At 51.8% G+C, this 25,341-nt stretch overlaps 3 protein-coding genes across 5 annotated transcripts in view; 2 read left to right on the top strand and 1 right to left on the bottom strand.

Annotated features, from left to right (window-relative positions):
- On the top strand, window positions 1-693 carry BHLHA9 (basic helix-loop-helix family member a9). Its single transcript, XM_032200667.1, has one exon. It carries the CDS (start codon window positions 1-3, stop codon window positions 691-693), a length of 693 nt encoding a protein of 230 aa, XP_032056558.1.
- A 2,118-nt stretch (window positions 694-2,811) lies between these two features.
- TRARG1 (trafficking regulator of GLUT4 (SLC2A4) 1) lies at window positions 2,812-8,396 on the top strand. Of its 2 annotated transcripts, none has more exons than XM_032200636.1 (3): window positions 2,812-3,307; window positions 7,287-7,419; window positions 8,012-8,396. In XM_032200636.1, the coding sequence occupies exons 1-3, from the start codon at window positions 2,909-2,911 to the stop codon at window positions 8,038-8,040; spliced, it is 561 nt and encodes a 186-aa protein (XP_032056527.1). In that variant the 5' UTR covers window positions 2,812-2,908; the 3' UTR covers window positions 8,041-8,396. The 2 variants fall into 2 exon arrangements, with proteins under 2 accessions (XP_032056527.1, XP_032056528.1); XM_032200637.1 differs by having other exon boundaries at window positions 2,815-3,307; window positions 7,934-8,396.
- A 13,342-nt stretch (window positions 8,397-21,738) lies between these two features.
- The window catches only part of GOSR1 (golgi SNAP receptor complex member 1), a 31,234-nt gene continuing 27,631 nt past the window's right edge, over window positions 21,739-25,341 (bottom strand). For both annotated transcript variants that reach the window (XM_032200906.1, XM_032200907.1), the window contains exons 8-9: window positions 24,851-24,933; window positions 21,739-23,548 (exon numbers count right to left, since the gene is read on the bottom strand). In XM_032200906.1, the coding sequence (XP_032056797.1) occupies window positions 23,424-23,548; window positions 24,851-24,933 (208 nt within the window). In that variant the 3' untranslated portion in view covers window positions 21,739-23,423. The remainder of the gene's footprint in view (window positions 23,549-24,850; window positions 24,934-25,341) is intronic.

Raw genomic sequence — 25,341 nt, 5'->3', positions numbered from 1 at the left:
ATGTCCCAAGCAGCCGTGGGGAGCAGCGCGGCACGACAGGGATCCCCCGATGGCTTGGAAGGGGAGCTGGAAAGGGGGGCTGCACCCCAGGTGTGCCACGGGCAGGACCTGTGGGACCCCAAGGGGAGGGAAGCAGCCACCCACCCGGGGGAGGCTGAAGAGATGAAGGTGAGGAAGAGGAGCAGGCCAGTGCGCTCCAAAGCCAGGAGGATGGCTGCCAACGTCCGAGAGCGCAAGAGGATCCTGGACTACAACCAAGCCTTCAACGCCCTGCGGCTGGCCCTCAAGCACGACCTGAGCGGCAAGAGGCTCTCCAAAATCGCCACCCTCCGGCGAGCCATCAGCCGGATCACGGCTCTGTCCCTGTCCCTGCACGGTGCCGCGCGCTGCTGGCCCTGCGCCCACTCCGAGTGCCGCGGGCAGGGCGCAAGGGACGGCCACCCCCGGCTCCTCGGTGCTGCAGGCTATGGGGGATATTCCCCTGAGAACCAGCTCCAGCACCACGAGAGCCCAAAGGAGGATCGCCTGGCAGCCAGCCCTGCGTTTTATCCCATCGGGAGCCACCAGCTCAGGCTCCGGAGCAGCTGCCAGCAGAAACACGCGGGCAGCCAGCGAGTCCCCCCGGCGGCACCGCTCCCCTGGCAGCTGGGAGGGCTCCAGAGCTCAGGCTACCAGCGCCTCCCCATCCACTGACCCAGCGGGCTGGGAAGGCGAGATGGTGCCGGGAAGGTAACGCAGCCGAGTGACAAATGGGACAGTGGGAAGGGACCTGGACAGGAGAGAGAGGTGGGACACGGGGCTCGGCGCGGTGCCTGGCTGCGCTCGCTGCTCTGCAGGAGAGCTCGGAGCTGGGGGACGTGGAAAACTGTTTTCTGCTCGAGTAAGCTCTGTGTTTCTTTGTTGTGAGGTTTCCCTGCTGCAAGTTGTCACGGTTATTTATTCTCTCTCGCTTGCTTTGTGAGAAAACACGAGTTAAAAGCCCAGCATCGGGGCGCTGCCTGTTAATGCGTGAGGTGGGCAGATGGGCCGTGCGGGGCGCGCTGAGGCTGCTGGCTGGATGTCAGCTCTGGCTGCAGCTGATGGATCGGGGGAGCAGGAGCTGGGAGAGGTTTATTTGGTTGTACTTTTAATGCTAAGCCCATCAGTGCACATATTGGTGCCCGGGCAGACCTGCAGGAGCGGCCGAGGAGCTCATAAACCCCACGGTGCCTCCTGATAACTGCAAAGCAGCTCCCGAGGGATGGTCTGGGACTGCGCTCCTGATCTGCCCAGCCAGGAGGATGGGGGGCTCAGCCCTGTGCTCCCCGAGTGCCTGGCTTCCTCCTCCTCCTCTTCCTCCTCCCTCAGTCCCAGCGCGGGGTGGGGGAGCTGGGAAATGAGCCCAGCAGAGGAAGGCTCCCAGCAGCCAGGAGAGAGAGCTCTCCGCTCAGCGAAGGAGCCTCTCAAAGTGCTGACGGTGTGAGACATCTTGGCTTCCATCTCCAGGAGGTTCCCCTTCCCAGGAGGGGCCTGCAGCCACGGCTGCTGACAGAATCCTGCTTCTCCCACCAGCTCCCTGCTGCGGGGCGGCTCCGCCGTGGGGTGAGGTTCCCCCATGGGGTGAGGCTCCCCCTGCACCAGCTCCCCCTGCTCTGCCCGTGTCAGCATTCGTGAGCCCAGGAACACCAAGGGGCAAGGAAGCAAAAACCAGGCACAACCCTACACGAACCCCTCTCCACCCAAATTTGTTTCCAGTTTCCCTCCCTCACTTCGGTATTAAAGCAGCCCAGGTGGAAATAGATGCCCAGAGAGGCAGGAGCAGGGGAAAAAAAGGCCTCGAGACCCCCGAGGCAGCATCCCTGCATTGCTCTCGGGTTCTCGGTTAGGGCAGGCCCCTCTGCAGGCTGTGGGGTGGGAGAGGCGCTGGGGTCCCCCTCCTGCCCAGCAGGAGCAGGCAGAGGGCGCTGGGTGCGCCCGCAGATGGCACTCACCGCCTGGGAAATGAATCCCTGGCGAGCCGGAGAGGAAAAATTCAGAACCGAAGAGAGCCGCTGGAGCCCAGCCGGGTGCTTGCAGTCCTCCTCCCGGCCCCCCCGCAGCACACTCCGGTCCCCCCGGGTGCTGCGCTCCGCTTTCCAGGACTCCCCCCACCCTGCGCCAGCACCCTGCGGGTCCCGGCTCCTGCCTTTGTCTCTGTCCCGGGAGCGCTGGGGCTGCAGGGGGGGCACCGCCGGGCACCCCCTCTGCCCGTCCCCAGCTCCACGTCCCGAAACCCCGGGGCGAGGCTGAGCGGGCTGGAATCACGGCAGAGGGGAGGGAGGACACGGGGGATTCCCCTCTAAATCCCCCCAGTCCCGCCCCATCCCAGCATCCCAGCATCCCAGAATCATCATCTAGGTTGGAAGAGACCTCCAAGATCACCCAGTCCAACCTCTAACCCCATCCCATCCCATTCCATTTCTCTCCATATCCCATCCCATTCATCCTATCGCTCCCGATTCCCCCCCATCCCTCCCCCTCATCCCATCCCATCCCATCCCATCTCTCCCCATCCCATCCCATCCCATCCCACCCCACCCCACCCCACCCTCCCCTCCCCAAATCCCCCCAACCCCCCTCACCCCTCCCCAACCCCCCACCCCTCCCCACCTCTCCCCACCCCTCCCCACCCACCCTACCCCTCCCCACCCCCCCCACCCCCCTCCGCCCCCCCCATCACCCCCCTCCCCAATATCCGACGAGCCTCCCTCCCACCTCCCCGGTCTTTTCGGGGGGCGTTGCGCATCCCCCGCTCCTGCCCCGGGGGCCGAGCCGTGCTGGCCCCACCCCCGGCACGGCCTCCCCGGGGGGGCGGCGAGCCCCGAGCGCAGAGCGGCGGCTGCGGGGAGCGCTCGGAGCCCGCTCCGTCGGGGCCGGGCCGGGCCGGGCCATGGCGAGCGGCACCGCCGCGCCCCCGGGCACGGGCTCGGGGTCGGGCTCGGGCTCGGGGTCGGGGTCGGGCACGGCTCTGCCCTCCCGGCTCCAGGAGACCGAGAAGCTGCTGGCTGCCACCGAGGGGTTGCGAGGCTCCAAATCCTTCACGGCGGCTCTGGCCGGCGAGGCGGAGCGCAACGGGCACGGGCTGGGCTACAAATCGGTGTCCGTCGGGCACCTGGACGCGGCCCCGTTGTCGCCGTCGCGGCTCAGCCTGGGCAGAGCATCCTCCACCGGCACCAGCACGGCGCCGCCCGAGCAGGGCCGCCCCCGGGACTACCTGGTGCTCGCCATCTTCTCCTGCTTCTGCCCCGTTTGGCCCATCAACGTGGTGGCCCTCGTCTTCTCCATCATGGTGAGCCCCCCGTGGGGGCACGGGGATGGGGAGGGATGGGGGAGCCGGGCAGGGAGGAGGTTGGGGCTGGGGGATGCTCTGCACCGTGCTTGGGGCTCTCCGGGATAGCAGGAGGTGGGATGGGGAGGGGGCAGCCCGGGTTGAGGGTGGGATGCAGGATACGGGGTGAGGTGGGGTGTAGGATGAGGTGGGATGGAGGATATGGGGTGAGGTGGGATGCGGAATGAGGCGGGATGTAGGATATGGGATGAGGCGGGAGGTGGGATGAGGTGGGATGGAGGATATGGGATGATGTGGGATGATGTGGGATGATGTGGGATGCAGGATACGGGATGCTGTGGGACACGGGATGCTGTGGGACGCAGGGTAATGTGAGATGAGGTAGGATGTAGGATAAGGGATGCTGTGGGATGCAGGATGATGTGGGATGCAGGAAATAGGATGCTGTGGGATGCGGGATGAGGTCACAAGCATAGCAGGGCACACCAAGCCCCTGTGTCCCCGCACTCCTCTCCCAGTGGCACTGCGCAGCCCACAGCCCGGTTCCCAGCCGGGACAGAGCTGCAAGGCGAAGCACGGTTAAGGGCTCTGCCCCCGCACCTCGCAGCCCAGCCCTGCAGCACTGGGGAGACCCGGGCTGGGGGCTCGCTGCTGCTCCCAGGCCCCCCAAAGGGATGGGCTGTGCCTGCAGCTCCCGCACTTGTTCTGAAGAAAAAAAATTCCCCATTAAATATCCCCCACAGCTCAGCTCGCACACTGACATCGGAGCTGGGGAGAATGAAAGCAGGCAGCCTCCCACCCATCCCAGCAGAGCCTCGCAGGCACGGCCACCCCCTTACCCACTGCTTTACACCCCCCTGGCACCTTTTACACCCTTCACTTGCCACCGAGGCAAAGCTTCCCTTTGAAAATCAGCCCAGGGCGAGCGCTCGCCTGCTCACCACACCAAAACACACAGGGGGACACACACAGCGCTTCCCAAAAACCAGCAACAACTCGAGGAGTTGGTGGCAGGTGCTGCAGCAAGCCCTCTGGAGAGACCAGTTTCCATTTTGAGGCAGAATCACCATTTTTACCAGCTGCCATCTGCACGGTGCAGCTGTGTGGTGGCGGCCGCCCAGGCAGCGCGCGGGGAAGCCGGGTGGCCTCGTCCGGCTGGGCGAGAGGGGGAATGGGCCAGCGGGAGCTCTCACGGGGATTTTCCAGCCCCGTTAGCCTTCAGGCAAAATAAATCCTCCTCCACTCGAGGCTGGAGCCCGCAGCGGGGCAGGGGTGTGCCTCGTGGGCCGCATGAGCCCCTGGAGGGGACGAGCAAACAGGGAGATGAGAGCCGAGGCCCTCGAGCCCCACCGCCCGGTGCTGATGCAGGGCTGGGGGAGGATCAGCTGCTTCCAGCCCCCTGGGACCCTCCACCCGCTGCCACCCTGTGCAGCTCATGGCCCCCCCCGTATCCACCAGCCGGGGACCCCCATGGGTTCCCCATCTCCCTGCTGGAAACATCTCCCCGGTGATCTCAGCGCATCAGCTGGGGGTCCACCAGCTCACACCAGGGACAAATCCAGTCCCCAGCCACATCTGAAGCTCCCGCAGCCCCCGGTACCCCCCTGGGACAACAGACAGGGGTGTCCCATCGCCTGCAAGTCGGGACCCGGGTGCTCACCGCTGTCCCCCTGCCTCGCAGGCAGCCTCCCCGCGACGTGCTGACTTTTCCTCCAGCTCCACGACCGTGCCTTTCTTTCCCAAGTCAGTGCTTTTTGCACACGAAAGCTTTTCTGGGCACTAAGCAGCAACCGGAGAGGGAAGCAAATGAACACTGTTGGATCTGGTGTCTCATAAATCATTTTTCAGGCCCTGCTCTTGGATACTGTGGCCACGGGTAGGCAAAAAAAAATCTGCTCCTGCCCCCAGCCTCTTCCTGCTTACACTGGTCTCATGGAAAAGAGCAACCTGGAGGCTCCCCCACCTCCCCTTTGGGTGTATTTTATTGACAAGGCGAGGGCCTGGAAGCTCCCAGGGGTATAAGTGTGGTGGGTACGGAGCGAGGTGGAAGAAGCCAAGGCCCACGTTACTCCTTCAAATGGTGCCCCCGTCCACCTGCGTCCGATGGTGGCTGGTACCTCGCCACCGTGGGTTTCAACACAGTGTAAGTGATGAGGATTAATGATTTATTCTGAGTAACTGGTGATAAATCTGAATGATTTATTCTGGATACCAGAATAGTTATCCGGAACAGCAGGTCAGCGGAATGCACCCCAAGCCAGTTCCTAAATTGTGAAGGGTTGAAGGAAGAAGCTGTGACGGGTTGGTTGCCTTTGTCATGGGACTAGAAAAAGTCCCAGAATTTACAGAAAAGTAACTGCCTTCATCTGCAATGAGCCCGCTGAGGCTACCTGTTAGGAGAACACCCTCTGAGCAGTAACGTGAGCAGGGGACAAGATGAAAGCAGGGACCATCAGTGGCTCTTCTGAGCCACCTAGACTCACGACTCCGTGCCCAAAACAAGCAGCTTGGCACACCCGTGGCACGCTGCCCCAGCCCCCAGGCGTTTCAGAGCTCTTCTGCCTCTTCCAGTCTTGATTAATAAAGAAAACGTTCATGTTTTCACGTAGAAAGAAAACGTTAGCATCACCGATACCAGGCAGCTATAATCAAACTGTTCCACACCGATGAATAATATATGTACAGTAACAAATGCTGGCTAAACACGCCGTGCCAGTGCTGATGTATTTTTCGTAATTGTTCAGGATAAATGATCAGCAAACACTTCCAGAAGCTACGGTGATAAATATGTTGAATTTGTTAGCCCATATATTTTGCTTGGAAGACAGCTAAAATTGCCAATGTGTTCCACCGCCATCTAACCCACACCTTGCAAAAATATTACACTTGGTTGCAAACATCTGAGCCTATAAAAATCCCAAATGCGAGGAGCTGTCAGGGAGCAGTGCAGGGACCCTGTCAATCCCCGTGCTTCCCTACTCACCCCCTTCTCTCCACCAAACCTTGAAGCTTCATTTTGTCACCTCCTGTTCTCTAACACAAGAAGGCCCTTGGCTGCCTACCACTGGTTTTTGACATTGCCAAAGGTGCTGTAGAGACCGAAAGAAACGAGGTCTTGAGCGAACCCAACGCCAGTGATGAGGAAATGGCTCTGCCTGGGTTGTGTTTGCACAACCAGACACCCGCGGGGCTGCAGCCACCTGAGTTAACCCCAACCCTAACCCTAAACCTAACCCTAACCCCAACCCTAACCCTAACACCAACCCTAACCCCAACCCCAACCCTAACCTTAACCCTAACCCAGGTCAGGACATGGCACTGGAGCTGTGCTGGGCAGCTGTGAGAGGGCACCCTTTGTGGGGCACTACATCCTAGAGATGCATTTTCAGAAAGGAGAGGGGGATTGTTTAATACCCTTCCATCTTTACCTCGAGCTAACATTATTTTCCACGTTCAGCTCCCCCGGTTTTAGCAGCCACATCCCAGAGCCAGGGCCCCATTGTTGCCGGGGGGCTCCAGCCTTGCCCCCACACCGACAGCTTGTTCCCAAAGCCAGCAGCCACAGCACTTTGTCCCTTGGGGACCTCCTGTTATGATGCCAATGCCTGCTGGCTGTGCTCCTGCACACGAGCTGCAGCAATGCAGCAGCACCCCAGTGGCATCCCCTATACGTGAATTCCTTTTGGGGGTTACAGAATTTTATTTTTTTTTCCCCGTTGATGAGTCAGAGAGGGCTGGGGCTGGGCAGTGCCTCCTGTCCCACCCTGGGGACACCTCTTAGCCCCTCTGACACCAGGCAGACCCCATCCCATGCAGCTCCTGCCCACAGAAGCATCCCTGTGGGGCCGCCCCAGGGCACCAAACTGTAGGAGACAGGAGCCCAGGCCCCTGCAGACGCAGCCGCTCTCATTTTGGGGTCTGCAGCCAGAGCATCCCCCCGGATCCCTTCTCAGGAGCCTCTCTCTGTGCTTCCCCCCAGTCGAGGAACAGCGGGCAGCAGGGGGACATGGACGGAGCGCGGCGCCTCGGCCGCATGGCCCGCCTGCTCAGCATCGTCTCCATCGTCCTGGGGACCATCATCATCGTGCTCTACGTTTCACTCAGCGTCAGAGGTAACATCTCCTTCCCTTTTCCCCTGCCCAGCTCAAACAGGAACCCCACACGGTGCCTCGGGTGCTGTCCCAGGAGTTTATAGGGCAGCCCTGCCTGTAGGATGCCCTGTTCCCACCCCAACCGCAGCAATAAGGGCACTGAGGTCCCCCGTGGGACCACCACCAACAGCACCTGTGTGTGCAAAATACCTTGGAGAAGGGGTTGTGGGAGATCTCCCAGGCAAGAGGCATTTAGGCTAAAACCCAAAGCCTCGGCAAGGCTGTGGTGGGTTTGGAAATGTGTAGCGGGGTGAAAGCAAAGGGATCCAGCCTGCCCAGGGGTGCAGTCCCCCAGTGTTTGGGGACCTTCCCTGACACAAAGCCACCTGCCAGGAGCAGCAGGGCCGCTGGCAGCGCTGCTCGGGCTAACGGGAACCTCGGCTCTCGGCCGCTCGAACCCAAAGCCCGAGCCAAGAGCATCGGGGACATCGCTGTGACTGCTGGAAGCTGCCCTAAGCCTCTCTTTATTTTACAGTTTCCTAGAAGACATTTTAGCATGCAAATACCTCGAAGAGGAGGAAGACAACTCTCCTTTTGGGGTTTTTACTTTCAGCCTCGCAACAAAAACTTGTCACAGCGTAGGGGGGCCGCCCCGGAGGAACGCGCGCTTCTGCTCCGCCGCCCCCTGGGAACGAGCCCGGACGAGGGCTGGGACGAAAACATCGTGAGGAGGGATGGGGAAGAGCTTCGGGTGCCGAGTGGAGAGGAGAAGGGGGAAGCCCACTACCTCATTCCCCTCCAGCAAAACTGACGGAGCGGGGAGACAACTCCTGGCGAAGGGCAAGGAGGGAGTTTCGGGAACGGAGCTTATCTTAAAGAAAACCTAAGGACGGACCAGGACACTTTGAGGAATCCCCTCTAAGAATTTTGGCACTGTGTTGTTGGGGGGTTGTTGGTTTTTAAGTCATTACATTCTCTGTCTCGACGACAAAAAAAAACAACCAAAAGCTCAAACTGCCATCGGGAGCGGAGAGCTGTTGGGGGCAGGAGGAGAGCCGAGCTGCAGGAGGAGCCCGGCTTGGGGCCACAGGAGCTGGAGGGTGTGGGGGTTGCTTTTGTATTTTTGATGAAAAAAAAAAACAAAAAACAAACAACAACAACAAAAAGAGACATTGACCATTTGCATGCCTTTGGGAATGCTCTCCACGTCTGTTCCTACAAGCTCTTTTGTCACTCGCAGCAGATGTCGGAGCCGGCAGAGCAGGATGCTGCGGCAGCAGAACGCCAGGCTCCTCCTCAGCCGGCCCCACGGTGGGGATTTTAATGGAAGGAAACACGCTTTCTCCGTGCAACCACACAATTCTCTCCCTGGGCACCCGAAGCGAGGTTAATGCTCGTGGCGCGGAGGAAAGAGCCTGGTTAATCTGCAGCAGCGGCACCGAGGCACGGAGAGCCCACGCTACCCGCTCGAGCGTTTTTGTCCTGTCCTGTCCATCAGCCAAAAGCTGCAGCGTGACCCAGACCCCATCGCTGTCCATACTCATCTCCCCTCACCCCGCTGGGCTTCAGCTGAGGACCTCCCAGGAGATTTTCAGAGGTGCAGAGGGGTTTAGGATGCCTGCTCCTCTCTTTACCCCTCACACGCCCTTCTGCGTCTCTGAACATCTCCAGCATCCCTGGAGCTGGCTGGGGCCGGCTCCACAGACGGTATTATTTTTTAACATTTTGTATTTAACGACATGTAAAGAACACTGACTTTTTTTTTTTTGCTCCTCCTGATCTGCCTGGGCCCCCCCCATGCCCTGCCAAGTCTTCCACGATGCGCGGCCCCCTCTGCCGTCCCCATCCCCACCTCCCACCCATCCCTGCCACGGGCTGGCACAGGCTCTGGTACTGTATTTGCCACCCAGACTATGCAAGGTGTCACCGCCTGTCGTTGTACCCAGGCTCTGTAGATGGCTCCCGGCCATATCCACTGGCTCCGTGTTAGCCGAGCCTCCTTTAGCAAAACTTTGCTGGCACAAGTACACGACCGGGAGCTGCACCCCCCGCCTGTCCTGGGGCACGAAATGTTTTCCCCTGCTCCCTGAGTGAATCTGGAAAAACCTCAGAGCAAACCCAACACGGCCAAGGGCTTTGTCTACATGGGGAATTGCTGCCCAGCACAGCAAGGTGTGCCAGGAGAAACGTCCCAGCAACCTGGCACCCTCGTCCCTTCCAAGCTGGTGAGCACAAGGGGCACGCAGGGAGGCAGCACAGAGAGCTGCAGGCTGTAAATCCTCATTCTGCAGTGCCCCAGGGGCATAGCTGGGAACATTCTCCTGTTTGATTGCTCCTCCTTACCGAGTTTCCTCTGGCTAAATGTTATTTGGACCTAGGGGAGAGGGGAGCCACATCCCCGGGACACACTGCTGATGTTTTCCTCTAAGTTCAAAGGGGTTCCAGGGACTCAGAGCAATAGCATGTTACTACAGCACTTTCTTGGGCTGCCTCCCCATCTGCCCCTTTGCCTGTGCTTTATTATAAACTACAAGCTTCTAAAAATGGACCAAATTCACTACCTTCCCTTTAGCAATTCTGTTTTCTGCCCTTGGTGCTAGGGAAAGCTGTGTGCTCAGCCTGGTGCCACGTCCATCAGGATGTTCCGTGGTTTCTGCTCTTGTCCCCACTCTCACCAGAAGCCTTCCCTTTGAGACTAAACCCCCTCATCTCATGGGTGGGCTGCTCTGTCCCATCAAATCCCCAAAAAGTTTCCTTTTTAAGCCCTGAACCCGAATGCTGCTGGCTGGCCAAGGTGCAGCTTTGTCCTGAGCCACTGACAGCCAGCGTACGGCAAAGCCAGGAAAGATCTCCCGAGGACAGGACAGGGCAGCATCCAGGGAAAACTACAGCACCTGAGAGCACCAAATGAAGAATTTAAATGCTATTTTTATCATTACATGAAGCCTTTCCTCTAAAGAGCCCAAACTTCTTTACTATGGCTAGCGACGAAGCCCTGCAGCCCCGCACGTGGCGGCTCGGCGTTGTGCTCTGCTAAAGGCACAGATGGCAAAGTTGTTCTGAGTCACGTGCACGAGCAGCTCAGAAAAGACATTTTTTTCTTTCTCCTCCTCAATATAAATAGGAGCGAATGCATAATTCCTTTGAATCTGATGTTTCCAAAGGGATCTGTGCAAACACACACCTGCATGCTGCATTTCAGACTGGGCTGGGAGCCCTGCTGCAGGCACGGGATGGTGAGGGGCCGCATGGAGCTGGGCAGGAGAAGTCCCTGGATGAAGAAGGAGCAGCAGAGGCACTAAAATTCACTAAAAATCAACGCCCACGGTGAGGATTTATTGCACGCACCCACACGGGGTTAGTGTCTTCTGCCCAGCCCGGAGCACTGGGCTGCTGAGGCGATCGCTTCACAGCCCAGTGTTACAGATAACAAAACTGAAGATGCTCCAACTCCTTTCCTTTTTTAATCTTCTTTCTGGTTAGAGGCAATTGCACTGCTTTGCGCTCTTGAATACACCTTTCTGGGCCTTGTCCTGCACTGAGATCCAGCTGAAAGCTCTCCGGGCACTCCTGACATCAAATATTTCCTTTCCTTGCAATCCTGCCCTCAAGTTGCACCAGAGAAAAACTCCTCAGGACCAGCCGGACACGGAGGCTCCTTCCCTGCTCTCCAACAACCTCCTGACGCACTTTGCAGCCTGACCCTTTGCGAAGCTTTTGCCAGGAGGCCCTTGGGAAGCTGCTCCCTGTGGCATGCACGGTCTCACCCCGCCGTGCCAAGGAAGAGGCCGATGAGCCCCAGCCCTTGATGGCACCTCACACAGGATTGCGTTACGAGGAGCAAAGCCCTGGCAGAACCCACCCTGAGACCACCGGGACCCAACTTTCCTCCTTTGGGCTTTGAACAAGGAAACAGAAGCACCCCTTGTGATTTTTTGCCAATTCAGTGCAAGCACCTTGCTGGGCACGTCCAGGCACCACTGCTCCTCTCCTGAAGTTTGCTTTTAGGGCATGGATGGGCGATCATGAGCAGTATGTCACAGAAAGGCTTCTCCTCCTCATCTCCACTCACAAGACCCATTGCTTATGTCACAGCTCGTTGCCACCTGCTGCAGCCTCCCCTAGGCTCCCACCTCAGCATCAGGCTTTCTGTTTCCAACTAAAACACGAAATCCTCAGGATTTGGCCAGTTTCTCCCCCCAGCAAAGCAGGGAAGAGGCGAGCTGCACACAGCGCGGTGGCCACCCAGCCTTACCTGGCAGCGCAGTGCGGCTGGTAGGAGGACAGCACGCTGAGGAGATGGAGAAGGTGGGAAACGCAGCTATAAGCGAGTCCGAGTAGGAGTTGGGATCGACAAGTGTGAGATCCTGGTGGGACAGAACCATGCGGATCGGGAAGGAGCCAGCGCACGGAGCTGTGAGACCACACCAGCACCCGGCCTCCGGCACCCAGCCTCCAGGGCTCATCACCCTGGGGAGGTTCAGCAGAGCCCGAATGGGCGAGGGGATGCTGGAAGGACGCACTGGGAGGGATTCAGGAGTGATTTGCAGATGGGCTTATCGTCCTACCAGCAGCTGGCAGGATGCGGGGAGCAGCACGGTTCAGCTGGCTTATGGCAACGCAGCGTCTGGCTGGGGAACGCCTGCAGAGGAGACCAGAGGGATTTTAGCACAAAGGGAGGAAAACGGCAAAAAATCTGCTCTCAGTTTGCTGCACCGGCCATGCCCTAGGGGCTGGTCCCACGGCTTTCTCTTTGAATCCCCCAGCCTTACCCCTTGTTACTGAGCACAGCCCAGAGCCGCAGACCAGGACCCACCTCGAGTAATTGCAGATTTAAAGTTCATTTTCTTCCCGCGTACATCCTTTAGTTTTGGCGAAGACAGATTTGGACTGAAAATCCCCCTGCTTGGGCACAAGCCAAAGGGTGCGGGGGGTGGGGGGAAGCAGCCTTTATCAAAGTGGGAATATTTGCAAAGCATTTGCGAACGCCAGTAGGTAGCAAAACTCCAACCTAGAAATACCCACGTGGGATACAGAGCACCGGGAAGGGAAGGTGTGCGGTACCCCAGGGCAGCCCCTCACCACTCCTGAGCAGGGCCACGCGCTCCCAGACCCTGCACAATGGTGCCAGGGCAGGATCCGTGCGTGGCAGCACCTGGGGCATTCCCCCTGCTGCTGTAACCAGTGACGTGCACAGCCTCAGCCCCTCTGAAGTCCAGCTGGAAAAGCTGGATCCGCAAAGAGCACGAACACAGCAGGAATTTCGGCCGGGCACTTGGGTTTGCTGATAGGTGTTTCTTTCCCTGCAGGACGATGTGGTATACCTGACATATTTCCTTTGTATTTCTTGGCATGAGAAAAAAAAATTAAAATGTAACATGCATGGTCACAGCTGAACTTATTTCTTCTGTCTATATAAGAAAAAAAAATAATTAAATTTGAACTAGCCATTGAATTATCGCTTCTCACTCCAAGAGCGAGCAGCTCAGCGGGTATTTGGGTGCAGTGGGTTGCAAATACACACACAAGCAGCTGGCAGCAGACAGCAGCACGTCAGAGAGCAGAAGGGACAGAGCTCAGCCCGGTGCTGCAGGGAGGAGTGGTGCTGAGCTTCTTGGTGAGCACGGCCACCGTGGAGGTGTCTCAGCTCTTCCCCTCCCACAGCCAGGGTGAGGGATTCATTGCGCCCATGCTGCAGCATGGTGAACAGACTGGTGGTCTGTACCCAAACCTCTCAGCCTCTGGTGGGGTCCAGGAAAGCTTTGGGCTGCCTGCCATTTTCGTAGGCAGCGTTATGATAAATACCTTTTCCTTCCCTAAGGAAGCAAGCTGTAGTGTTGGCTGGGGAGGAGGAACACCCCCCCTGCTGGTACTCAAAGCAAGAGAAAGGTGCAAACTAAACATCTGTAAACTGCTGGGCACACAGCTCCGTTACCCTCATGTGCATCTCAGGAAGCAAAGGAACAATAATCAGCCCTGGATCCACCACAGCCCAGGGCTCTGAGCCCATGCTCAGCTCGGGGTGCCCAGTAAGAGGCCGCTCAGCCCCGCACCCAGGCTCAGTCCCCGCTTCATGCCCCATCCCTTCTTCCACAGCACACTCTCTACCTCCTACTGGGCCCTGTAGCTTGCAGATAAGTGAACAAATTAACCCTATTTCTTTGGTGTGTCTGTTCCTTTGAAAACTGCAGGCCTAGCTACATCTGCTAGTTCTCACTCCCGACTGCCCCCCTCGCGCTGCACCAGTGCTGATGTTCCGCTTTGTGTAGCAGGGTGAGGATTTCAGCTGCTCGAACTGCTCTCTGGTTTTAGGGATCACCACCCACGAACGCTTAGAGCCAAGCAGCTCCAGCCTTCCCCTCTGCTGCGGTTGATCCCGTTTGGCACCAAGGTCAGGCTTGGCGCGAAGCAGCCTCCCTTCCTGCCTCTGCTCACCCAGAAGCTCTGCAAGCTTGAGCCTGGTGCTAGGGAGGTCCAAAGAGCCACCTTTGTCTGCCTTGATCGAGAAGCAACTCAGACAGTTATAAAATTCCGTGTCATTCACTTATTCTTCAGCAAAACCAAGGGCCTCATGCACAAGACTGGACAGTGTCCCCAGTGGGGAGAGCTTTCGAGGAACAGAACCAGTCGGCATCTCAGCACACCAATGTCTGAGGTTGCTTTAACCCCATCTTTGGCCTTGTCACTTACTGCTTAAGAATTCCAGCATGCAAGAAGGCTGAGCAGGAAAGGAGGATATTTTTGTCCTGGAGGAGGAGAATCTTGCTAGCATAAAAAAAAAAAAAAAACAAAACAACACGCAGAGAGTGGAGAGATCTCCCTTCAATGGGAGCATCCCCCGAGCATCCTGACCGTGTCACTGAAGCAGCTGGGCAGATGCAAGTTGCAGGCTTCAAAGACTGAGGCTGACAGCCTCTGCTCTGATGTTTCACTAAAGAGCTGGGAGTGCCAAGTGCTTTAGCCTCCTGTTTTATTAATACGCTGCTCTGATGGCTCATGTATAATAGATACACCAAGGAACATCAAGAGGTTTACATCCCATTTCCATGTTGCATATGGTTTCTACTAAACACTATAGGCTCTCCATTCACCTCTTCAAGTTTGTCTTGGCTAATGAATTTGCATGAGTTTGGGGGTTCAAGCAAGGGACAAAAAGTTGGTCACCAATTCTTCATCTGGTTTCCATGACTTTGCTGCACATGGGAGCTACAAATTAAGTACAGGGAAAACGAATTTGCTCTCTCATAACACTGGATGCTGTTGTAGAAAGTGCAGTGAAGGGCTTGGCACATTGCTTCTGGGGTGACCGAGCCAGAGCTCAGGGTGCTGCAGCCACCCCAAAACCAGGCAGGAGCAGCGTGCAACCACGCCGGGCATCTAAGCAGTGCACAAACACATCTGGCTCTGTTAAATCACTCTCATCTGCACAGACACGAGGGGCTTGGAGCTCAAATCTGGGCCAAAACAGACAGATTGTACCCCAATCTGCTCCCTCACAGAAAGGTAATTAGCTGGAGATGTTAAGACCGAATTAAGATTGCCACCGAGGCAGGCAGAGCTGCACAGCAACGGCTCGCTCATCTGCACAAGGCTCTCCACCAGGAGCCTAGCTGACCCCACAGGCACAAGGCAGACATTTCCATCACGTCCCAAGCTCATATTTTTTTAAAATCTGACATGACATATTCTACAAACTTTGTAGAAAGAGCGGTGGTTAGAACGCATATGACTGAGAACAGAAAAAGGCAGCTTGCGCAGCTAAGTACGAACTGCCTCAGCAGATCAGGGCACTGCTCTAAATCGGGACCTTCCCCTTCTGGTGGTTACTGCTGGATGCCTCAGAAGATGAAATCTCCCACCCTGCAAGCTCTAGATTACCTAAAATAGAGTCATGGGGATTTCTCCGTGAGCCAAGCCACCTAGTTTATGTGCTAAAATGTGAAGACTGATGGTCCTCATTGTTTCCAGCTTAGCTGTAAGGTTAGATGCTATTCTTGGTCAAGAGCTGCCAAACGTTGCTGAAGCTTGTTAGGTTGTTTGCTTTAATAGCACACAGCGTGAAACAAAGACGGGAAGTCTTCACAGCAAAATGCCTCCTTCTGCTGAGCTCGCTGCATCTCGCTGCGCCTTGGAGAGGTTTAATTATAGGCTGCTGGTTCTAAAGCATTTTTTTCCAATTATTTGGTCTCAGGTCCAATCCCCTAAAACCCGTATGTTACACTCCTTCCCAGCGAGGATCGATGCAAACCGATCGCGTCATCAATTTGATCTGGGCAGCAGAAGGCAAGAGGGCAACTCAACCCCTGCACCCTGACAGGTTCAAAGCAGCTGGGCTAGGGCAGCAGCAAACCATTAAGAGGATGTTGGGAAGACATTTAATCTTTAAAGGACGCTCTATTTAGACCTCGATTTTGTTTTCCACATTGCAACGTGTACAGAGGGTCTAAGTTGGAGCTCTAGGAGCTGAACCAGCAGCAGGGGGACACACAGGCTCCCCCCCTTCCACTCCCAGCACTGCCATCAGCACTGTGCCTGCAGAGGGGCCAGGGCTCAGCCCCGAGCCCAGGAGCATCCTCACCTCGGGCAGGGTGAGGAGCTCACCCCTGGGTGCAGCTGAGCTGTGGTGGGAGCTGCACAGCTCAGGGACATTTAGCTAGCAAACACAGCTGCCACAGGAGGTGGGGATTTTCACAGGCCAAATACATGGACCTGAGTGAAAGGAAAAGACCAAAAACCAGAATCCCCATGGCAGCATCTTTCACATTGCTCCTTTCCTCTCCCACAAGAGCATAGCCCCAGCTGAATATTCCTGGACAAGAGCAGATGAACTTATTCATCCCCCCAGTTCCATTTATTTAACTCTGAGACAGAACAGAGGTTGAAAAGTAATTTATGTTCCCTGAAACACCTGGAAACTCAGGGAGAGGTGGCTGCAGACCTTGGCCCTGTTCTCAGGCACAGACCGACCCCGAGGAGCCATCCCTGCCTGCAGAGCCCCGTTTCTTTCGGGAGGGCAGACACACCAGTGCCGCCCGGCCTCCGCGGGAGGCTGGTGGCCCTCTGCCTCCTCACAAGCTGCGTTTCTTTACGTAAGCGAGGCGTGCTTTTAGAGGCCTGACTCACAAGCCGCCCCATCTCGGTAATATTTTAGAGTAAATTTAGCACTACTGAGACATGCCTGACCTAGAGGGAACTCCCCTCATGGCCTAAGTGGGGAAATATCCAGGCCTGCCCCGTTCTGTGCCCGACCAGCCAGGCGCCATTCGGCCTCAGGAGGCCGGGCCCAGCCCAGCAGCTCCAGGCCTCTGCCATGGCCCGGCTCCATCACTGGGTCATCACCAGCCTGCAGCAGCAAGAAAGCCCTTTCACAGTCCTGTTCCTCGCTAACATAGTGAATGTTTTTGTGGCAGCAGCTAGACCCACCCAGGGAGACCCCACCACTATGTTCACAATGCCTTTTTCCACCTGCAATGTTCCTGGGCACCCTGTAGAGCTCCAAGAAAAGGCTCCCTCAAAAATGTGATGTTTCAGCAGCGTTTCACCCTGAGAGAAGCCAGCTCAGCACAGGTCTGCAGCCTGACAGGTCTGTAACAGACTGACGCAGGCACACATGCCAGTAACACCATCAGTTTCCACAATGCAGCTGGCAGCTAAATGGGATTTGGGTTTGCAGCCAGCAGCAAGGAGCTACCAGGTTTTCCCATACATCTTTAGAAAGACAAAAGATGAAGAATATTCTCCCACAAACCTTGCACCAGACAGAGGGGTATAGGCAAGGAAGAGAAGAAGAGAAACAAAGCATCAGCACTGAGGACAGAGCATGCTGTGCTTGTGCACTGAGGTGGGTATCATCCATGAGGCTTCAGACAAAGCTCCAGGTGTGGTTTGGATTGATAAGCTTCAAGTATCTCTGGGACAGCCTCTCTGGACTTCAAAGTAAGGATAGATTTTTAGGAGATGAAAATCATGAGACCAAAAATTAATTCATGTGTTTGAAATGTCTACTTGAAGCCAGACACCCAGCAAGGGAGGAGGATCTGAAGGGCAGCAGAGTGGAAAAAGCATCACAAGATGCAAAGACCTGAAAGGACTCAATCAGAAAAGACTTCTTAAAATCACACCACTGGCAGAGGATTCACAGGGCGTGAAAGGGGAAAGACAACAGGAAAATAATACACAATGAGGGAACTGCAAACGCTGCTTCAAAGGCAGAGGGACTGATCACAGCCAGGGCTTTCCGCCTGCTGTACTCGTGCTGCCAGAAGTGGGTTAGCAAAGCCTCGGGGTCCCATTAGAAACAAAGACCAAGGAGGGCGGCAGTGACAGGAAGACACGAAGGAGGAGATGAGCGCCAGCACACAGGCGTGGAAGCCTCAAACAGCTTGCAGAGGGGTGAGATGAAGGCTTTTGTGTTCAACGAGCACATCCCTGACAGTGCAAGCAGTCTCTGTACCTGCAGCCCTCTGTTCTGTATAAAGGAACATTTGGTAAACATTGAGTTTTGAGCCTTTCAACAGAAAATCTCCAGTCCACACAGCAGCACATATCCTGCGTTCAGCCACACAGATAAAACAAAGCCACTCCCGTCTCTCCTTATGAATTTCTCATGGCATGCTCAGTTCCCTCTCAGCAGGAAATCTGCTCGGGGAATCACTCCAGGACCAAAGGGGCAGAGCAGAGCTGATCCATAATGCACAAAGAGCCCGAGGTTGTCAGGAAGGACAACAGTTTGCAACACAAACAACGGTACTCTGGGAGGTGGATGGTTAAAAATATAAATCTTACGCTTGTGCCGCTATGAATTATTGACTGTATGGGGAGTTGGAAAAAAGGATTCAGCTCCATTAATAATTTACTTTCTAATCCAAGCGAAGATGGAATTTTATGCACCACTTATTACCAGCGCCGCTGCTGGAGGAATGAACTGCGCTGACCGCTGTCGGGAGGCAGAGCCGCCTCTCCGTTTGCAAAGCAGTTTCTGAAGTTAGCTCTCCAGCTTGAAACATCCAGCCTAAACCTTCCCTTGGGAAAGGATATGGTCATTCCTGAATATTTAGGAGGCACATTAAGGACACAGAAATTTCTCTTTAAAGCAGCATCACAGGCACAGCACAACAGTGCTGACAGAAAGCTAAGGACCTCTCCTCGCTCCGGCTCTTACGCAGATGGGCAGGTATCACACCACCACCCAGACTTTCTCGTTTGAGAAAATAAATCTGAATGACATTGCAAAACACAGCAAGCAGTTACAGAAACACCAGATACTGATGAGTAGAGGAACCCCTTCCAGTTCTTTGGGCACAGCACCGCCTGGTTTGAACACACAAGGATGGAGGCTGTCCGGAGCGCAGCAGTGCTGGGTAATTGCACACTGCGACACAACTTCGTTGTGAGTTCTTACAACTGCTTGGTCTGTGTTCAAAGTATTGGCTTACTTTGGGATGTGTGTTGTGATTAGAGAAGGGGGGAAAAGGTACAAGGCCCAGAAAAGTGTATTAAAAAAGGAGATGGCAAACACCCCAACACCTTTACAACAATGTCAGTTTTGGTGTGCATTTGGAAATTGATGTCACATACTATGGATATACAGAAATCTTCTAAAAGCTTATTTTTTAAAGAAAACCATCCTTGTTTCTTTCTGCCAAAGCACTACAAAGCAACATCATCTTACTACATTCAAACCCTTCCAAAGTGGATGCCTGAAACAGAAGGTGAGAAGGGGGCTCCAAGAACACACAGATAGGAGGAACGGGTTCCACCAAACTGAGTACCTGGGTCAGGGAATGCTCCTACATATCTGATATTTAGCACAAAATTAGAGAACAAACTCATGTACATTGAGTGACAACCCCAAACTGGAGAGATGAGTTATCAAATCTTCTCTGCATCTTCACAGAAGGTCGAGTAGGTAAAATCATCATGGGGAAAGAACCAAGCACCTTGCTTAGAATTCTAATTTATTATTAAATTACATATCAAAGCTTTTTAAATATATACAGAGAATGCACAATAGGTGAAAAAAATAATTACAGATACAGTAAAACAAGTTTCAAGTAGCTACATGAAAAGAAGAAAAAAAATCAGAAAGTGTAATCAAACTAATTTACAAAAGTCTGCATTGGGATGTTTTGTGAGAAAGTCATGTGTGGGTTTTGTTATCTTGAGTGTTGATTTCAACTTCTTTCCTCACTCTGTAGCAGACAGACCAACAACCGCTTATATATTCAGGGCTGAAAGCATCACACTGGTTTCAAATATCCAGTCAGCACATCAGATATGGGCACCAAGAGGATTTCACCTGGAATATAGCTCAGTTTTGTCTCACTGTGTTTTTCATTGTAGACTCTTTTTACATTGCTAAATAGGATCCCTGCTCTGAAGGACTGCAAAATCTAGTACCGTTATTAGGAGTTTAAGAACTATTTCTTCCTTCAAGAGTGATATAGCTGTTATTTGAAAAAAGGAGAGGTAAAAGTTTTGGGAAAACAAAACAAAAAAAAAAAAAAACGTAAGAAAAGATCATGCATTAAGTGATCTTGGGAAACAAGCTGCTAGGTTTAGGGAACTAAAACAATCCTGATTGAGTCTCACAACCAGAAGTGGTGGACCAGCCTCCACTCCCTGCGTAGCAGTCTGGGGGGAGCTTCAGGAACACAGGTCCTCCGAGAGCACAGCCCTTGAGGACAAGCAGTTGACAAACTTATCTGAAACTTTCACATCACCTAAAAAAACTCCTACTTTCACTGATTCATTTTCGACACCCAGTGAGAAACGACTCTTTCTTCTCACAGCGATCTTAAGGCTTTCCAAAAGAAACTACTTGTAAAGCTACAAACAAAAAAGTCTAGTTGAATAAATTCCTCCTGGATTCATCACACTACAGCACACCGTGATATCCAAAAGCTGATGAACTCAGAATTGATTTAGAAAAATGTGCCTCCCCAAGGAAGGGCAAACTCACCCTAGGAGAAGCACCGCGTTGCTTGGTCCCAGGTCCCTTCTGGGCTGGCGAAGCCCTGCCTCCAGCCTTGCTTGCACACCCTCCAGCGAGAGGCAAGGATAAGCTTCAGCTGTGCTCTGGGTTGTGGCCACCCAAATGCTCACCACTTGAATGTGCAACACCTGGTGCTGTCCCCATGCCCCTGTGCTCAAGCAACTGGAGCACAAAGATCAGAGAAACACATACAAAAAAAAAAAAAAAAAAAAAGCCTAAAAATATTTGTGTCCATTTGGGGGATCAAAAGGATCTCTTGTGTTCTAACGCTTACCCAAGGGGTTGGTGGAGAGGTTTAAAGTTGGTGTTTGTGTACTGGCAAGAATAAAGAAGAACTTTAAAAAGGAGAAGGAAACTACGTGCCCTGCAGAAATGTGGATTTACTCACTTCATTTCTATGGCTTACTAACAATTTTCTCAGCACAATTCTGCTTGGATGAGTTTCAAAACTGCAGCTTTGCCAGGAATTGCAGAAATGAGAATTCTTTAAGGACTTTTTCTTCCTTAGAGCAAGAGGAACTATACTGAAGAAAAAACTTAGAGAACATATCTAGCAATAGGAGACGCACAAACCTGTATTTTGGAATTTGAGATTAAATGTACAACCCCGTTTTCCTTTTAACAGTCCCTTGTCCCACCTACAGGTTCATGTTATCAGAGACATTCAGGAGCATTATTCAGGAGAATTAACAAGTCTTTCCCCTTTGGCTGTGTGCAAGCACATCACTTCAGAGAGCAATGTAAAATGCCCGCTCACATAGCTAGAGGAGAAGATAATGAAAGGGAGATTACAAGATTAATTAAACGTATTTTCCAATGCAAAACCAACATAAATAAAAATCATAGAGGGGTTGTAAATACGGAAACCACTTCCAGTAAAGCTTTATCAGAGATAATTCAGCATATTTCTATTATTTTGTACTAAAATATATCAGTTCCTCCATAACATCTTCATGACATGAAAAATCAATCATGTTTACATATTTATTATAATCTACACATTTTCCATAGCAGCTTTATCACACAATAAGATTAAATATATGCACCAAATAATCAATTAAGTCCAGTAAAAAAGACTGATTTTAAGATTAAGTAAATGAATTTATTTACGATACTGCAGATCTTATACTGCCGACTATGTAGCGATCAAATCCTACAAATCCTAAACAGAAGGACAACTGCTGATCAGGATCCTGTGGGGCTGGAATCAAAGAAAAAGCATCAGGGGAAATGAGGTTTGATCTCCCAACAGACAGATTCATTAATAAACTTCCTTTACCCATCAAGGTTTTCCATAAACCCTTTTAATGAACATTTTATTTCAAACCAGGAACATTCCCAGATCATCCAAATAAATCACCCTTTATTTAAAATACGAGCCCCACCATCTTACATGTATCCATTCCAAACGCTTTCGAATCCCAAATGACAAGATGGCTGATTAGAAGTCCTCGTAGACTTTTTAGCACAAAGTTACTATTCTGCAAATAAGCCTTCAAATCCATACAAACATTTTAGGCGCAACAGTGTGGTTTTGCACACTAGACAGGCACAAGTCTCTATTCCCTCCGACAGGTACTTCACAGACACTATAAAAAGCAGTAAAAATATTGCGACTGTCCCACTAGACTCCATTCCAGAAGAGAACCCGGAGACTACCTGGCATTTGTGGGTAATGGCATATATGAAACCAGTTAGAAGCACTGTAAATTCACTGCGAAAAGAGTTAATCAAGTTCTTAGAAAGAGATTCCAGTGCCTCAGTTTCAATTTAGTGGGTTATGATACGACAGATGGAAAAAGAGACGTTGAGAGAGCAGAAGAAATCCGTAACTTGTGAATCTGCAATATCAAAGCCATTCCTGACATCGGTTTTGTTTATTGACACAAACACAACAGGGTTCATGTTCCATGTCTGGACAAGAAACAAAAACTTCCCCCCAGATAATGGTAAATGAAACTTGCTTCACCATTCATACATTCAGCTCTTTACTATGAGGAGGCATGTCCCAAACTTTTGCACTTAGATACATTTGCCTCAGCTATAACCATCTTAATTTTAATTTCCAATTGACAGTTTAGATTATATCTTACTTACAGTGTAAAAATATTAATGCTATTAGAATAACTTTATGTAAATTACAATATAGGCTTTTCAATCATGTCTTTATAAAGACCTTTATGATGTCATCCAGAATCCAAGTATTTGCACCCAAAAGACTGCTTTCAGGTGAACTCATGTTTGGTCACGTTTCAGATGACTGAACACTATGGTAAACAGCTGCTAGGACACTGTGCTCCCTTTTTACAAAAGGGGACTTTTTAGTCCCTTTAAAGCCACAAAAAGAAAAAAAAAAAAAAAAAAACTATAAATGTTCCTCAGAGGGTGGTTTATTCATATTCTGTGCAAAAAGTGAACTGAACAATCCTTTTTTTCTTTGAGGAATTTGCGTGAAGCACAGTTTTCACAGCACAAATAACGCAGAAATAACTAGTATCTCAGCCATGAGTTAAAAAGAATTACAGAACATGTATTTAGTAGTAGAGCAACCTGATGGCTTAAAGCTGCAATATTCTTCTCATAGGGCAAAAGTGTTCAGTACTGTGCTTGGCCTAGCGGGGCAGCAGGCTTCCTGCAGCTTCCACCCCAGGAAAGCCTAACACTTTCTCCACCTACCAGCCAACAACAGACCTCCAGCACCACTGAGCACAGCAGCTGTCCTACTGGTTTTGTTAAGAGTCCCATGTTTACTTACCTTGCAGTGAGAAAGGCAATTAAAGAGAAAAAAAAAAAAATAAGACCATCTAATTTAACCAAAGGAAGATGCATGGCAGGGAAGGAGAAACACTGCAGCTTCAACCCAAAACCAGTGTCACAGTTTACCATCCTAAACTTTAGACATCATGCTGATACTCCCAGCCACAAAGAGCAGGCTGTTCCAAGTCTGTCTCTTCCCCCACTCACTTTTCTTTGACTGGGGGGGGGAGGGATGGTGGTGATGAGTTTAGCAGAGTCCACGAGGGCACATCCATCAATGAAAAGCATAGAGTAGCAGTAGGATGGTACAGATACCAATGACGCCACCCAAGATGAAAGAATCTCGTCGTTTCCGAAGGTTGATCCTTTGAATCAGGCTGTTCACTGCTGGAAACCGATCTTTAGGGAGGCTGAGTCAAGGTCATATCAAAAGCCAGTGTTTTTATTAACAAGCCCCAGATTCTGCATGTGGAAGTCGGCAACATTGCAAGAAATGCAGAACTACTCCCAAGCTGGAGAAAGCAAATGCAATTAAAAACAAAAACTTACAGACAGCAGGATTTAAACTGTACTACTACTAATCAGACAATCAGAGAAGAGAGGTGACAGAGCAGCTCAGAGTTCACGTTTACATAGAATTTAGTATTTGATCACCTAAATTACCAGTGCTTGATATAACCCTGAATGTGAGGCTTAGCTACTTTTAATAACACTTGAATGAGAATGAAAAAAATAGAGCAACTATATATAACATCTGTGGTATTTAATGAAAGTTAAAAAAAAAAAAAATGAAACTTAACAGTTACTGGTGAAGGGAACAACCAAAGGCATTTGACAGAGAAAAGCATGCACGTTACATGAATATGCACTATTCCCTGTATAGAACAAAAAACTCCTCCTACTGTGAAATCATAATAATGCAAATCTATCTTTTAATGTACAAAAATACAACAGCCAGCAAGATAATCAGTTTCAGAGTTTCATGTCTTTGGAACCAAGAATCCTTTAAGGCCAAAGCTTATTGAATTTTTTTTTGTTGTTGTTCTTGCCAATTGCTAAAAACTGTAATGAAATTTATGGCTCACCAAGATACATCTCTTCAGGATGTAATCTGTCTAATCAGATGACACTAATGCTGCTTGGGCCCTTATGACAGAGAGGAAGGAGTAAGGAGGAGAACGACAACCGTGCATGACTTGACAACCCGGCACATACTTTTAGCCACAAGCACCAAGTATGGAGAGAAACCAAGGAACCAAAATCTTGATGTCTGCAAGACTGTCAGGCCATGAGTACTCGCCTGTAAACCATAACAAGCAGCAATCTATGCCAAGCTTTAGCTCTGGACGATCTTGAAAGCAAAAAAAGCAAGGTATTACACTTTTAAGAAGATGTACAGCAGGGAAGGCCATTAAATGCTGTTGCAGATCTCTATGTGAAAATTAAAGATACTGATCTATATACAGTGTTCAAAGTTAAGCAAAACCAACTTGTTCACCGCATTCATCATTAAGATACTTCACTTAGATTAAGAAAGTGACACTGGAGAAAAAAGCCTATTTGTCACTAGTGCCAAGACCACTGTGGGCTATACAGCCTTTAGCATTGCAAAGCATTTTGATCCCTAAATGATGTGCTGAAAAAAATGTTACTATACCTCTTCTTGTGCTCCGGCAGTACAATTTTTTTAAGAAAGGATACTAGCCAAGGTATTCATCTTGCTTTGTATTGACTTCAACATCCCTCTCTGCGAAGTCATATTTTCTTTAGTTGCCATGGCGATGCTGGAGAAAGAAAAGAGTGGATCAAGTCGCTGGTGCTAAGAATAATCTCCAGCTACAACAACAGGAAAGTGAGCAGGGAGCACTCCTTTAGAGAACAATGAATGAGGTGAAGCAATATGAATGAAACAACATTTTTTCTATTAATCTCTATCTTTTACACTTAAATGATTTCTCTTTTTTTCGTATAAGCCATTAACAACTGAAAACACCGATTTCTTGAAAGAGGCAGGCTTTTGGGACATCTCCTCCCCAGCCCCCAACAAAAGGGATGTTCCATTACAAGCACACCGAACGGTAATCTTCCAGCCTAAGATTTAAGTTCAGAATTTTGTTTTATCAGAAAAGCACCAGGCTTACTTCCACTCCAGAGGGCATATTAAAATTCTTTTCTACCATCAAGATAAAATT

The sequence above is a fragment of the Aythya fuligula genome, chromosome 20, assembly GCF_009819795.1.
Source record: "Aythya fuligula isolate bAytFul2 chromosome 20, bAytFul2.pri, whole genome shotgun sequence".
NCBI classification, from domain to species: Eukaryota; Metazoa; Chordata; class Aves; order Anseriformes; family Anatidae; genus Aythya; species Aythya fuligula.
Note: the sequence above shows the minus strand (reverse complement) of the source record. Positions and strands in the feature narration are given on the sequence as shown.

Bases quoted from the DNA above. Each gene is read 5' to 3' on its own strand.
- TRARG1 (XM_032200636.1), top strand. From the start codon at position 2,909: ATGGCGAGCGGCACCGCCGCGCCCCCGGGCACGGGCTCGGGGTCGGGC. The intron at 3,308-7,286 runs GTGAGCCCCCCG...GCTTCCCCCCAG, and splicing joins CCCTCGTCTTCTCCATCATG to TCGAGGAACAGCGGGCAGCA. The intron at 7,420-8,011 runs GTAACATCTCCT...TTTTACTTTCAG, and splicing joins CGTTTCACTCAGCGTCAGAG to CCTCGCAACAAAAACTTGTC.
- BHLHA9 (XM_032200667.1), top strand. From the start codon at position 1: ATGTCCCAAGCAGCCGTGGGGAGCAGCGCGGCACGACAGGGATCCCCC.